This window comes from Balaenoptera ricei, chromosome X (genome assembly GCF_028023285.1).
Source record: "Balaenoptera ricei isolate mBalRic1 chromosome X, mBalRic1.hap2, whole genome shotgun sequence".
Taxonomy (NCBI): domain Eukaryota; kingdom Metazoa; phylum Chordata; class Mammalia; order Artiodactyla; family Balaenopteridae; genus Balaenoptera; species Balaenoptera ricei.
In genome coordinates, this window is record NC_082660.1 from 121,237,450 (window position 1) to 121,252,923 (window position 15,474).

The 15,474-nt window shown below is 39.1% G+C and overlaps 1 protein-coding gene across 1 annotated transcript in view; it reads left to right on the top strand.

The window, feature by feature from the left end:
- LOC132357197 (transmembrane 9 superfamily member 2-like) overlaps positions 1 to 2,388 on the top strand; it is a 78,388-nt gene extending 76,000 nt beyond the window's left edge. The window contains 1 exon segment of the mRNA XM_059910476.1: positions 2,179 to 2,388. Within this exon segment, the coding sequence (XP_059766459.1) occupies positions 2,179 to 2,192 (14 nt within the window). The 3' untranslated portion in view covers positions 2,193 to 2,388.
- Positions 2,389 to 15,474: the final 13,086 nt, after the last annotated feature.

Genomic DNA, 15,474 nt, shown 5'->3' on the forward strand with positions numbered 1-15,474 from the left:
GTGGCTCACGGGCCTAGTTGCTCTGCGGCATGTGGGATCTTCCCAGACCAGGGCTCGAACCCGTGTCCCCTGCATTAGCAGGCAGATTCTCAACCACTGCGCCACCAGGGAAGCCCCACCACTGGACTTTTGATAGGGATTGCATTGAATCTGTAGATTCCTTTGGGTAGTGTAGACATTTTAACAATATTAATTCTTACAGTCCATGAGCATGGAATATCTTTCCATTTATTTGTGTTTTGTTCAATCTTTCATTAACATCTTACAGTTTTCAGTGTAGAGGTCTTTCAGTTCCTTGGTTAAATTTATTCTTAGGTATTTCATTCTTTTTGATCAATTGTAAATGGGATTGTTCTCTTAATTTCTCTTTCTGATAGTTCATTATTAGTGTATAGAAATGCAACAAATTTCTATACATTGATTTTGTATCCTGAAACTTTACTGAATTCATTTATTAGTTCTAATAGTTCTTTGGTGGAGTCTTTAGGGTTTTCTATACATAATATCGTGTCATCTGTAGACAGTGACAGGTTTACTTCTTCCTTTCCAAATTGGATACCTTTTATTCTTTTTCTTGCCTAATTGTTCTGCCTAGGACTTTCAATACTCTATTAAATAAAAGTGGTGAGTGTGGGCATCCTTGTCTTGTTCCTGATCTTAGAGGAAAAGCTTTTCGCTTTTCACCTTTGAGTATGATGTTAGCTATGGGTTTGTCATATATGGATTTTATTATGTTGAGATATGTATCCTCTATACCCATTATCATTATGTAATGCCCTTATTAGCTTATTACAGTCTTCTTTTTAAAATCTATTTTGTGTATATATAGCTACCACAGCTTTCTTTTGGTTTCCATTTGCATGGAATATCTTTTTTTTTTTAATCCCTTCACTTTCAGTCTGTGTGTCCTTATGTCTGAAGTGAGTTTCTTATAGGCAGCATATAGATGGGTCTTGTTTTTTATCCATTCCAGCCACTGTATGTGTTTTGATTGGATAATTTAGTCTATTTACATTTAATTATTGATAGGTATGTCCTTATTGCCATTTTGTTATTTGTTTCCTGGCTGTTTTTTAGTTCCTCTGTCCCGTTCTTCTTCTCTTGTGTCTTCCTCTGTGGTTTGATGACTTTCTTTAGTGGTATGCTTAGATTCCTTTCTCATTATCTTTTGTGTATCTCTATAGGTTTTTGCTTTGCGGCTACCATGAGGCTTATATATATTGGATTGGCCAAAAAGTTCGTTCGGTTTTTTCCATAAGATGGCTCTAGTAGCACTTAGTTGTCTTTAACTTCATTCGAAACAGTTTTGGTAGATTGTATTGTGGCAGCTGTCATATCAGCGTGCATTTAAAAACAAAACTTATCAAAATTGCATTTCAGGGGACTTCCCTAGTGGTCCAGTGGTTTAGAATCTGCCTTCCAATGCAGGGGACGCAGGTTCAATCCCTGGTTGGGGAACTAAGATCCCACATGCTGTAGGGCAACTAAGCCCACACGCTGCAACTACTGAGCACGTGAGCCACAACTAGAGAGCTTGCATGCTGCAACTACAGAGCCCACGTGCTCTGGAGCCCATGCAACACAACTAGAGAGAAGCCCATGAGCCGCAACGAAGATCCTGCATGCTGCAACTAAGACCTGACACCGCCAAAAATAAATAAATAAATAAATAGTAAAAAAAACCTGAATTTTTTGTAGCCATTTTAATATGGAAGATGGAAGAAAAAAAGCAACATTTCAGCATATTATGCTTTATTATTTCAAGAAAGCTAAAAACACAACTGAAGCGCAAAAAAAGATTTGTGCAGTGTATGGTGAAGGTGCCGTGAATGATTGGATGTGTCAAAAGTGGTTTGCGACAAAAAAAACCAGTTTGCGAAGTTTCGTGCTGGAGATTTCTCGCTGGACGATGCTCCACGGTCAGGTAGACCAGTTGAAGTTGATAGCGATCAAATCGAGACATTAATTAAGAACAATAAGTGTTATATCATGTGGGAGATAGCTGACATACTCAAAATATCCAAATCAAGCATTGAAAATCATTTGCACCAGCTTGATTATGTGAATCGCTTTGATGTTTGGGTTCCACACATGTTAAGTGAAAAAAACCTTCTTGACCGTATTTCTGCATGCAATTCTCTACTTAAAAGTAATGAAAATGTTCCATTTTTAAAACAGATTGTGACGGGTGATGAAAAGTGGGTACTGTACAATAATGAGGAACGGAAGAGATCGTGGGGCAAGCGAAATGAACCACCACCAACCACACCAAAGGCCGGTCTCCATCCAAAGAAGGTGATGGTATGTATATGGTGGGATTGGAAGGGAGTCCTCTATTATGAGCTCCTTCCGGAAAACCAAATGATTAATTCCAACAAGTACTGCTCCCAATTAGACCAACTGAAAGCAGCACTTGATGAAAAGCGTCCGGAATTAGTCAACAGAAAACGCATAATCTTCCATCAGGATAACGCAAGACTGCATGTTTCTTTTATGACCAGGCAAAAACTGTTACATCTTGGTTGGGAAGTTCCGATTCATCCACCGAATTCACCAGACATTGCACCTTTGGATTTCCATTTATTTAGGTCTTTACAAAATTCTCTTAATGAAAAAATTTCCATTCCCTGGAAGACTGTAAAAGGCACCTGGAACAGTTCTTTGCTCAAAAAGATAAAAAGTTTGGGGAAGATGGAATTATGAAGTTGCCTGAAAAATGGCAGAATGTAGTGGAACAAAACAGTGAGTACATTGTTCAATAAAGTTCTTGGTGAAAATGAAAAATGTGCTTTTTATTTTTACTTAAAAACCAAAGGAACTTTTTGGCCAACCCAATAACAACTTATAACAGTCTATTTTAAGTTGATAAGATCTTAAGTTTGAAAGCATTCTAAAGCTCTACATTTTTACTCTCCTTCTATGTTATATGTCTTTGATGTCACATTTTACATCTTTTTATTATGTGTATCACTTAACTTATTGTAGTTATTGTTATTTTTACTACTTTCGTCTTTTAACCTTTATATTAGGTTTTTAAATTTTTTAAATAATTAAAAAATTTTCCTGCCCCTTCACCTTCCTACTAGCTTTATAAGTGACTAATCCACTACCTTTACTAATATATATTTACCTTTACCAGTGAGATTTATACTTTCATAAGTTGTCTTGTTACTAACTCGTGCCCTTTCTTTTCAGCATGAAGGAGTCCCTTTAACATTTCTTGTAAGGCCAGTTTAGTGGTGATGAACTACTTTAGCTTTTGATTGTCTGGAAAACTTTTGTTTTTAAATTAATTTTTATTGGATGATAATTGATTTACAATGTTGTGTTAGTTTCTGCTGTATAGCAAAGTGAATCGGTTATACATATACATATATCCACTCTTTTTTAGATTCTTTTCCCATATAGGCTGTTACAGAGTATTGAGTAGAGTTCCTTGTGCTATACAGTAGGTCCCCGTAAGTTATCTATTCTATATAGTACTGTGTATATGTCAATCCTATTCTCCCAGTTTATCCCCCCCCACCCTGGAAAACTTTTTATCTCTCATTCAATTCTGAATGATAACTTTGCCAAGTAGAGTATTCTTGGTTGGATTTTTTTTCTTTCATCATTTTGAATATATTGTCATTCCCTTCTGGCCTGCAAAGTTTCTGCTGAAAAATCTACAGATAGTCTTATGGGGGTTTATAACAAGTTGTTTTTCTCTTGCTGCTTTTAAGATTCTCCCCTTGTCTTTAACTTTTGACATTTTAATTGTAATGTGTCTCAGTGGGTCTCTTTGGGTTCATTTTATTTGCAACTCTCTGGGCTTCCTGGATCTTGACATCTGTTTCTTTCCCCAGGTTAGGGAAGTTTCCAGCCATTATTTCTTCAAATAATTTTTCTGCCCCTTTCTCTCTCTCTTCTCCTTTTGGAACTCCTATAATGCAAATGTTAGTCCACTTGATGGTGTCCCATAAGTCCCTTAAGCTATCTTCACTTTTTTCATTCTATTTCTTTTTTGCTCTGATTAGGTGAGTTCCTCTGCCCTGTCTTTGAGTTTACTGATCCTTTCTTCTGTTTCATCTAGTCTGCTATTGAACCCCTATAGTGTATTTTTCAGTTGAGTTATTGTATTTCTCAGCTCTGTGGTTTATGTTTGAAACTTTCTTATATTTCCTATTGATACATCTTTGTTGGAGTTCTCACTGTATTCATCCATTTTTCTCCCGAGTTCTGTGAGCATCTTTATGACCATTACTTTGAATTCTTTATCAGGTAAATTACTTAACTTTGGTTCCTTAATGGTTTTTTTTTTTCCTGAGGTTTTCTCTTATTCTTTTGTTTGGAACATATTCCTCTGTTTCTTTATTTTGGTTGACTATGTTGGTTCCTGTGCGTTAGATGAAATAGCCACCTCTCCCAGCCTTGAAGGGTTGGCCTTGTGTAGGAGATGAACCTCATTGTTGAAATCTGCCCTAGCTCTTGATTGTCTCTCAAAACTTTGTGACTATCCAAGTGGCCTATTTTATTTATTTATTTATTTTTATTGGAGTATAGTTGCTTTACAATATCGTGTTAGTTTATACTGTACAGCAAAGTGAATCAGCTATACGTATACATATATCCCCTCTTTTTTGGATTTCCTTCTCATTTAGGTCACCACAGAGCATTGAGCAGAGTTCCCTGTGCTATACAGTAGGTTCTCATTAGTTATCTACTTTATACATAGTATGAATAGTGTATATATGTCAATCCCAATCTCCCAGTTCATCCCCTCCACCATATCCATATGTTTGTTCTCTAAGTCTGTGTCTGTTATTTCTGCTTTGTAAATAAGATCGTCTATACCAGGGGTCCGCAGCCTGTTAGGAACCGGGCTGCACAGCAGGAGGTGAGTGGTGGGTGAGTGAGTGAAGCTTCTGCTGCTCCCCATCACTCGCATTACCTCCTGAACCACTGTATCCCACTCCCCCTCACCATGGTCTGTGGAAAAATTGTCTTTCACGAAACTGGTCCCTGGTGCCAAAAAGGTTGGTGACCACTGGTCTATACCAGTTTTTTCAGATTGCACATATATGTGTTAATATACGATATTTGTTTTTCTCTTTCTGACTTACTTCACTCTGTATGACAGTCTCTAGGTCCATCAGCCTATTTCATTTTTAGTAGCTCCTAGTAGTTGAGGGTGTGCCAAAACCTTTCGGTGTCTCAAAGGGGAGGATCTCGGTCAGCACCGAGATTCAGACTGATTGAAAGTCAGACCCTCAGACAGCAGCTTTTAAAGAATACACATATATCTTCTGTGGAACTGCAAGTGTAAACCCCACTGGCTCCCAGAACCGGGTGATCTGGAGGTGTCTGCTGGGCAGCAGTCTCAAAAATCAGGGCTCCAGATGAGCGTATAAGCTCCTTTCTGGGAGGCACTGGTGAGCTGTAGCAAGGTAGAGGGAGAGTGCAAAGGTGATGTTCCTCAGCGTACATTCCCTGAGAGCAGCTCCATTGCTTCCAGATGTGTGCCAAACCTAGCGCCTGCCCCTAAGGCCGAAGATTTAGGACTAGCAAGTAGGCCTCCTTCACAAAACGCCTGTGGAGGTCTTTCAGTCTGCTGTCTGTGTAGTGCCCTGGGGGTGGTAGTTGCCAAGGACTGTCTTTCCAATTGTTACTGTCCCATGGGACCCAGGAACACCAGCCCTCCTGGCCACCAGAGCCGGGCGATCAAGGGGTATCCCTGGGAGGCAGCTGCAAAAACCAGGGCACTAAATGTAAAAACTGGGGCACCAGACTCATATAAGAGTTCCCATCCTCCTAAGTCTCAGGGAAGGTTTACAGTCAGTCCTAAGATGTGGACTTAATTAGAAGCCTGCCCCTCAGGCTGAAGCTATGATGATAAGGTAATAGGAGCCCCTGGGTGTGTTGCCTCTTGCTGGGCCCGGGGGTGGGGGGAGGTGGTAGCTGTTTAAGAACTCTTTCTCCATTGGTTACAGTCCTGTGGGATGTGTGGGCATAAGCCCCACTGCCCACCAGAGCCGGGCAATGCAGAGGTGTCCCCTGGCCGCAGCTGCAAAAATCAGGGCACCATATGTAATAACTGGGGTGCCAGATGTGTGTAGAAGCTCCCCTCTGGGAGATACAGCACTCTGGAGTATGGCCGGGGGAGAGCATGAAGAGGGCACCCACTGACTGGAGCAAGGCAAAGGGGAAGTGCAAAGATGGCACCCACAGAAAAAAAAGGAGAAAAGAAGAAAAAAATGAAAGTAAAAGAAAAAGAGAAAAAGAAGAGAAAGGAAAATGGGAAATAAAATAAGAGATGAGGGAGATGGTACCTGCTGGCTTTAGCAAGGCAGAGGGATTTGGAGGAAGATGGTGCCCACTGGCTGAAGCATAAAGATGACACCCGCTGCAAAGAAAGGACAAAATAAAGGAAGAAAAGATGGTACCAGCTAGCTTAGATAGGCATAGGGAAAGCAGAAGATGGCACCCACCAGCCTCTGTCCCTGAGAGTATCCCAGCAGGCCCCAGCCCTTCAGACCAACGCTTTAAAATTAGCAAAGGAGTCTTTCACATCAAGTCTGGGTGCCTTTCAAAAGGCTGCTTCTATTCTGTTCCCTGGAGCCGGTGAGTCTGCGTGTGGGCCCTTTTTTTAAAAAAAAAATTTTAGTGGAGTATAGTTGATTTACAATGTTGTGTTAGTTTCTGCTGTACAGTAAAGTGAATCAGTTATACATATACATATATCCTCTCTTTTTTTTTCTTTTTTAGATTCTATTCCCATATAGGCCATTACAGAGTATTGAGTAGAGTTCCCTGTGCTAAAAAATAGGTCCTTATTAGTTACCTATTTTATGTAGTAGTGTGTATATGTCAATCCCAATCTTCCAATTTATCCCTCCCCCCCTTACCCCCTGGTAACCATAAGTTTATTTTCTACATCTGTGACTCTATTTCTGTTTTGTAGATAAGTTTATTTGTACACTTTTGTTTTTAGATTTCACATATAAGCAATATCATATGATATTTGTCTTTCTGTGTCTGACTTACTTCCCTCAGTATGACAATCTCTAGGTCCCTCCATGTTGCTGCAAATGGTATTATTTCATTCTTTTTTATCGCTGAGTAATATTCCATTGTATGTATGTGCCACATCTTCTTTATCCATTCATCTGTTGATGGGCACTTGGGTTGTTTCCATGTCCTGGCTATCGTAAATAGCGCTGCAATGAACATTGGGGTATATGTATCTTTAAAAATTATGGTTTTCTCTGGATATATGACCAGGAGTGGGATTGCTGGATCATATGGTAGCTCTATTTTTAGCTTTTTAAGGAACCTCCATATTGTTCTCCATAGTGGCTGCACCAGTTTACATTCCCACCAACAGCATAAGTGGGTTCCCTTTTCTCCACACCCTCTCCAGCATTTCTTGTTTGTAAACTTTTTGATGATGGTCATTCTGACTGGTGTGAGGTGATTCTTCTTTGTAGTTTTGATTTTCATTTCTCTAATAATTAGTGATGTTGAGCATCTTTTCATGTGCTTTTTAACCATCTGTATGTCTTCTTTGGAGAAATGACTATTTAGATCTTCTGCCCATTTTTTGACTGGGTTGTTTTTTTTTGATATTCAGCTGCGTGAGCTGTTTGTATATTTTGGAGATTTTGTGTGGGCCCTTAAGAGCCAAACCTCAGTTTGTATCAGCCCCTTGGGTCTCATGGGTGCGAGCCCTGTTGTTTTTCAAAACCAGATGTTTGGGGGGTTTATTTCTCAGGTACCAATCTTAAAGGGTGGAGTGCTCCATATAGGATATGAACGCTTTGCTCCTCAGAAAGAAGCTCCAGGTCTTGAGTTCCCTTCCGAATGTGCGTCACCATGCCGGGTTTGGGGTTTATGGTGAGATTGTGTCTCAGCCTTTCCTATCCCCTTCGATGTGGTTTCCCTCTCATTTGCCCCATGTGAAGAGGTCTCTGTGACAGGTTTTTTCAGAGGAATTTGTTCCATATATTGCTGTAGATTTGGTGTGTCTATGAGAGGAAGTGAGTTCAGGGTCTTCCTATGTCATCATCATGAATCAGAGCAAATTATTTTTCATATGGGGGGGGAGAGAGAGAAAAAGAGATCTCCACATCTATTTTTAAATTAAATCATGGGTAGGAGAAACCTCTAAAGTAAATCCTGGTTATTGTTCATATCAGGAAAAAAATTATTAAAATCATGAAGTGTGCTTTTGACATCAGTTTTCTAGAACTGTTCTTTAAGAAGCCCTCTCTGCGTAAGGCTCTTAAATGGCATCTCTTTACATTTCATCGTTACATTTTGAGGTTCACAGCAGGAAGCAAGGCTTATTGCCTCTGTTCATGGTGTTTCACTTTTGAGGAAGACATTCTTAATTAAACAATTAGTCTTAAGAATATAGATGTACACAAAAGTATAGTTCTTAATTGCTGATTACTCTTTCTTGCTGTAGACAAATCTTTCTGAGAGTGATTTTTTTTAAATGAGAACTTTAAAATTAGCAATATCCACTCATGTAAAAAATGCTGAAGAGTTTCACACTAATTTAGAATAATTATGCATTCATCCAAAGCCGTTCCTTGTGGTCATCACATTTCTCTTTGGTATTTGAATTCATCCATGGCATCACAGTGGAAGTAGAAGACTTCATAGCTGTCACTTTTCAATATTGAGTATGTTTCTACATATCCTTTATATTTGCCATTTTTATGGCTGTTTAATCTATTGAGCAGATTACTTAACTGTTTCCTCACTGTTGAATCCCCGCCATTTTGGATTATTTCCTTAGGATAGTCTGTGTAATGGGATGACAGGGTCAAAAAGCGTAAATATTTTTATGGCTCTTTATGTTTTTCTGCCATCAGCAGTATTGTATCGGTTTCTCTACAGCCTTGGCTGGCATTGAATATTATTTTTAAAGAAACAATAACCAAAAAACCCTGAAGAAGTGGTTTTCTTTTTTGTTAACTCAGTATGTCTAAAATGACACCCCATTGTTTTCTTCCTCTCATTTTTTGAGGCAAAGGAAGTGATGTACATTGTGGCTGGTGTTCCTCTACCCAATTTTCAGTTCATAGCACACTAACAGATGTGTAAATAACATTTTGAAATAGGATTCAAAGAACAGGAAGAAGAAGGATAAGCCACAATATACCAATAATGTCACCAAAGGGTACCAGGAGGGAAACCTGGTATTGTAGAGACAAAGATAAATTTCAGTTAAAGTTCGGTGACTTGCCCAAAATCCTAACTGGTTTTAGTATAACTAGTTTAACCAGCTGTTAAGAAACTGGCTATTAAAGAAACTAAGTCTGGGCTTCCCTGGTGGCGCAGTGGTTGAGAGTCTGCCTGCCAATGCAGGGGACACAGGTTCGAGCCCTGGTCTGGGAAGATCCCACATGCCACGGAGCAAATGGGCCCGTGAGCCACAATTACTGAGCCTGCGCGTCTGGAGCCTGTGCTCCGCAACAAGAGAGGCCACGATAGTGAGAGGCCCGCGCACCGTGATGAAGAGTGGCCCCCGCTTGCCACAACTAGAGAAAGCCCTCGCATATAAACGAAGATCCAACACAGCCATAAATAAATAAATAAAGCACACCTAGTATAGTGTAATTAAAAAAAAAATTGATTAAAAAAAAAAAAAAAGAAAGGCTTTCCTCTCCCCCAAATATTCTACAACAAGGACTGAAGTCCTCACCATAAAAAAAAAAAAAAAAAAAAAAAAAGAAACTAAACTAAGTCTGTGCATGACCAAGTAGGCTGTGATCTCTTCTAATTTGATCACTTTACTCAGATCTCTAATGGATGTTCATGGTTGGCACACGTATGGATACTTGATCTTGATTGGAGGATAGTTAGTGATTTATTATTTGCATCAAGTTTTGTTTTCGATATCAACAAATGCATTAAAGTCTTAAGAAAATTAATCAAAATAATGTATCTCTAGTTTGATGTAATAGACATAAGATCACAATAACCAATTAAGATCTAACACTTAAGATTCCTTCTCTTTGTGTTTAAATGCTATGTTCTATTATAATAATGGAGTTTATGGTTTAATATAAATCCTGGCTGCATTGCCATTGGGTAGTAAATTAAATATTTTATATAAATGTTTGCATTCAGCCACAGTCTTTTATTCCTGAGCAGTGGTTCTCAACCAGGGACAAATTTGTCCCGTATAGGACATTTAGCAATATCTGGAGACATTTTTGATTGTCATGACTGGGAGGATGCTAATGACATCTAGTGGGTAGAGGCTAGGGATGCTGCTGAACATCTTATGATGCACAGACCAGCCCTGAACAACGAAGAATTATCTGGCCCAAAATGTTAATAGTACTGCTGTTAAGAAATCTGGTCTAGAGTGAACTGTTTTGGGACCTCACTTTTACTTGGGAGTTAATGCTATTTTCAAAATATAGTTTTGTTCATCTCAAGAGAGCATGTTTAGAGTCTGAGACTCTGAACCACCAATCACTGTGCAGTGATTGAAGCCAGTGTGATGCAAAGAGTTTCTACGACCCAGAAGAAGTATCAGTCGGTGCAGAGTGCTTTTCTGTTGGCTTTCTCACTGTCTATGCTTTGAATATATTTTTATTCACTAAAAGAAGTGAATGAAGTTCAATATATTTTGAGAGTGTCTACCGTACAATATTGTATCACTAAAGTGAAGAATGTTCTCACACAGTGCAAGATGAAATACACTGTATTGAAGGAAAAGTCCAATTATCTTAACACACAAATGTTAGCTGTAGTGGGCCTTTTGTGCTTTATTATACCAAGTTGTGTCTGTCTTATTAAAAATTTCAATTCTAAAGGCCAAAAGATCAAAAAGGGATAAAGATGTATTAATGCTAATTGTTAACCAACCAACAAATATTTACTAAACTACTTCTTTTATGGGCTTGGCAATGTGCTAATAGGGAATATGGAAACATACATTTATCTCACTTAATTTTCACCTAATTGTCTGATTATTATGAGGTGTAGGTCATGTTATTCCCATTGCATGTATGAGGAAACTGAGGCTCAGAGAGATTAAGTGACTTGTTCAAGGTCACTCAGCTAGTAAGTGTGGGAGCTATGATTCATTCAAACCCAAGTTGGTCTGACTCTAAGGTTCATTCTCTTAAACACAACTCTCTATGTCCTCCTTAAGAAAGAGGTACTTTCTTTGAGGTGGGGCTAAACCAACCACCAAAGGATGCCTGCAGAATCTGCTCTGTGGGCCTCTATTTGATCAGGTGGACTTCCTGTAATTGGGAGAATGAAGACAGGTGCATGTAAAGCAATGAAGTATCGCCCTCAGGAATAGATGATGAAAAGAGACTATCCCAAGTCTTTTCCATGCCCCTTCAACCCTTCCAGCCCTTCTTTAAAAAAAATAGAGGCACATCCTTCCAATTTTTCCACATTATTCTAGGATAGAGGGAGTCAAGGCCAGTGTAATCTCTGGGATAATTCCATTACTTCTTTAATTCCAGCTCATTTTGATTTCAGCTTATATTTATGGACCAAAGTGCCAGGTGCTGTAGGAATTAACAGGACAGAGTGTTCTCTGTTCTGAAGGATGTTAAAAACCTCAGGGTCTTATCATTTTTCCCAGTGCAAGTAGTTACAGACCTATTCTAACCCTGGGCCCTGTGGTAGCCAGTATTCTTCTAGTTTTGAGCATCATACTAAACAATTTCAAAGGAAGGGAAGTATTCCTTTTCCCCAGAGGTAAGCAAAAGCTGCATTCTCTGGCATTCTTGTTTTGTGCATTTTATGTTCTCTGGCATCTCATACCTGAGTTGATTTCTTACCCCCATCCTCAAGCTTTTCCTGTCCAACTGCTGCTTATTCTTTGAGGTATTTTTCTGTACAAAGCAGTTCTTGGTCATCTCAGCCCGTATTGATTATCTCCACCCTAGAACACTCAGGGCAGAATTGACTTTGAGTCCCAGCTGTACTGCTTATTGGCTGTGTGTTTTAAGGCAAGTCACTTTACTTCTCTGAGCCTCCATTTCTTTATAGAACATAATAGCACCTATCTCAGAGTGATCGCACAGGTGAAACACTTAACTTGGAGCCAGGCATATAATAAATATTTAGTAAATATCAGTTATTATCATTATTATTATCATCATCGTCATTGTCATTGTCTTGGTCATGAACAAATTTGTTCATCTCACTCTCTGGCTTATGAATCTTTGCTGGCTCCCAGTTGCCTATGGTATCAAATCCAAAGTTCTTAACTTATCATTCATTATCTGGCCCTCACCTACTTTTGCGGTCTTTTCTCCTATATGCTCTTTTTAATATTCCCTTAATTTTCTGATCACGCACCCTTAATGTTCCAAACCCTCTGCCATGGTTCTCACTGTTCCTTAAAACTGCCAGGGTTTTAGTTGTTTCAGGCCTTTATGGGTACTTTCCCCTCTATCTGGAATAGCTGTCTCCCATCCTCAAATGCCTCTGAATCCAGCTTTATAGCACCTTCTCTATGATGCCCTCTCCAAGTTCCTGCCATCTATTCATCATTTATTCATGCATTCATTCAAGAAGTATATATTGAACACCTACTGTATGTCATGCACTGCCCTAGAGGCTGGGGCTTTAGCAGTGATCAAAATCCCTATCCTCATGGAGCTTACATTGCTAAGCAGTTAATTTAAACAGTTCAGTTTAAGAGACACTTGTCCACCTACAATGTGCCCAACACTATGCTATGCACTGGGGGTACAAAATTGAGTAAGACTTCACCCCTAGCCTCAAGGCTATCATCTGGAGAGAGAAGACCTCTAAACAGATCGTTTCCATGCATCGTGGTAAGGAGCCTAATAGAGTTAACCTGGAGTTTTGTGAAAGCACAAAGATCTTTAGGTAATTTGGGGTTGGGGAGTTTAAAATTTAAGGCATCAAGTGGCAGGAACAAGGCCTAAAGAGGCGGGCCAGGGTCTGATCCTGGAGGGCCTTGTGTGCTGACACTAAGGAGTTGGAATTTTTATCATATATAGTCGTCATTTTCAAACTTAGGTGTGCCTTACATTCACTTGTGGAAATTATTTAAAACTAACTAAAACCAATAAATCTGATGCCCAGCGCCTATCCCAAAGCCCCTGAATCAGAATCTTTGCTGATCTGTATTTTTAACAGCTTAAAAGATTTCTGATACCCTCCGGGGTTTAAGTACTTTTGCTATGGGAAGCTATTAAAGGTTTGTAAGTAGGGACCTGGCAATCAAACTTGTGTTTTGGAAATATCACAATCACTCTGACAGAGAATGGATTCAAGAGGGATACTGGAGGTGAAGACAAGCCAGGAGACAGTTTTCTAGATGAGAGATGAAGAGAGTGTGACTTAAGACCCAATGGCTACGGAGATGGACAGATGGATGGAGGGGATGGATTCAGAAGATTCCCATAAAAAAAAAATCAATGCCAATTATGTTCTGGAAGTGATAATAAAGTTTTTAGAGAAAAGATCACAGAAAACATTAATTTATAAATGATAGAGCATCGAGCTCGGAAAGGAAACATAAACAATCAAGGAATCAGTGAAAACTACATTTACCATCTCTGATTTTTATTTTCATAACAAATTATACAATTATGCAAGAATGAGTATAAAATATGTTTATACATTATATTAAATTGTATCTATTAAGAGTTTCTGCAGTAAATAACACCACTTTCTTCCAATCCTAACAATAACGTGCACGTGAAAAAATGTGGTTTAATATGTAATATGAATTCCGGTAATATTTTCATCCATTTGCGGGCACTTTTAATGGCTATGGCAGTGTTATTGAATCTCAGTCTCCTCTTTAATTCTAAAACTTGTTATGAAGATGTTTTCCTATGTATGTAAATACCAAAACAAAAAATTTCACAGGTTACCAACTGAGAGGGGGAAAGCAATTGTATTCTGTTATCACAGTAAGTATTTAGTTGAGGAAAAGAAGTATTTAAATAAGCATGTAAATAAAACATTTGCACTTCAAAAAAAAATTCCACGTTGGAATTGGCAGGTCTTGGTGACTGATAAGATGTGGAAAAAAGACAAGGGGAGAAAGACAAGGGGTTAGGGGTCCTTTCCAAGTCTCGGACTGTGACCTCTGTATAAATAGTGATATGTTGAGCAGCCACTGACATTGTTCCCCACCAGAGCCCCCTTTTCTATCCTTTACATTACCTGGCAAGTGCCAGGCCCAGATAAAGTGCTTACTGAATACTGAATCAAATGTGGCTGAGGAGAATCAAGGTCCCCGAGACCCTTTCCTCCAAACACACTTTCTCTTTATTCCTCTGTGCAATGGCTTTAATTCCAGTTTTAGGAAAATCTTTTCTGCATGTGTCTTATTCACAGCTGCCAATTCTTAAATTAATGTATATTGGAATTTAGTCCCCAGAGTGACTGTGGAAAGCCTCTTTAAAGGTTTGTTTATATTGCATAGAATGTGATAGACTTTCAAAATGTTTTATTTAGCTAGTTTCTTCTTTTTCAAGTGCGCATGACTACTTTGGGAAAGCCCTGGAGGAAATGTGTATTGGATGCCAGTTCTAGATCAGACTGAATTTTTTTCATTATAGAATTGCAATTAGAGAAAGGACAGGGGGAAAACGGGTTTCTCTGCTTGTCTTGGACTGCCTCATTCAAGGTCCTGTGGTTGGATTGTCTTTTTGTTATGTATCACTCCACCTAATGAAAAAAGGTTATGAGGTTTAGAAAGAAACTAGGACACTTCTAGTATTGGTTTAGTACTTTCTCTGTCCCGAAGCAAAAGTAGGCAAAGACACCAAAGTGATAATTTTCTCCCTTTTTGTCCCATCTCCCTTTTTCTACCCTCAAGTTGTAGTACCAGCAATTGAGCTGTAGAAAAAAATATTTTAATTTCTCCAGATCCTTTACGTTGCTTTTAACTTGTGTGGTACCGTGGCCCTTAGGAGAGAAATTTCCACACCTCTCTTCATACTTAAGGAAGGAAGACAGGCTAGCCCAGAGGTTCTGAACCATGGTTGCATGTTAGGACCTGGGGAGATTTAAAAACTCTTGACACTCAGGCTGCATCCCAGATCAATTAAATCAGCATAGCTGGGGGGATTGACCCAGACAATAATATTTGTTAAATCTCCCCCGGTGATTCCAAGCTACAGGCGATGTTGAGGACTTCCACACTAGTCAAATAAATCCCATGTGAACATATTTTTCAAGCCCCAGATCAGAACATCAGTGACAGCTATCATTTCTTGGGTGCCTCTAATGTATTTTATCCTTTTATTGTCAGGTCAAGCCTGTTAGCTGGGTGGGGATATGATTCCTTTCACTTATGAGGCACAGAGGAGAGAGATATCTTGCTCTACATCATACAGCTAATGTCTGCCTAACTCCAGAGTCCAGATTCTTTAGCTCAGCCAACTATCAGAACAATGTGAGGGTTGATGGATTTTTGTTTTTCGGGTAGGAGACAATTTGGTACTTTAAATAGAGCATCAA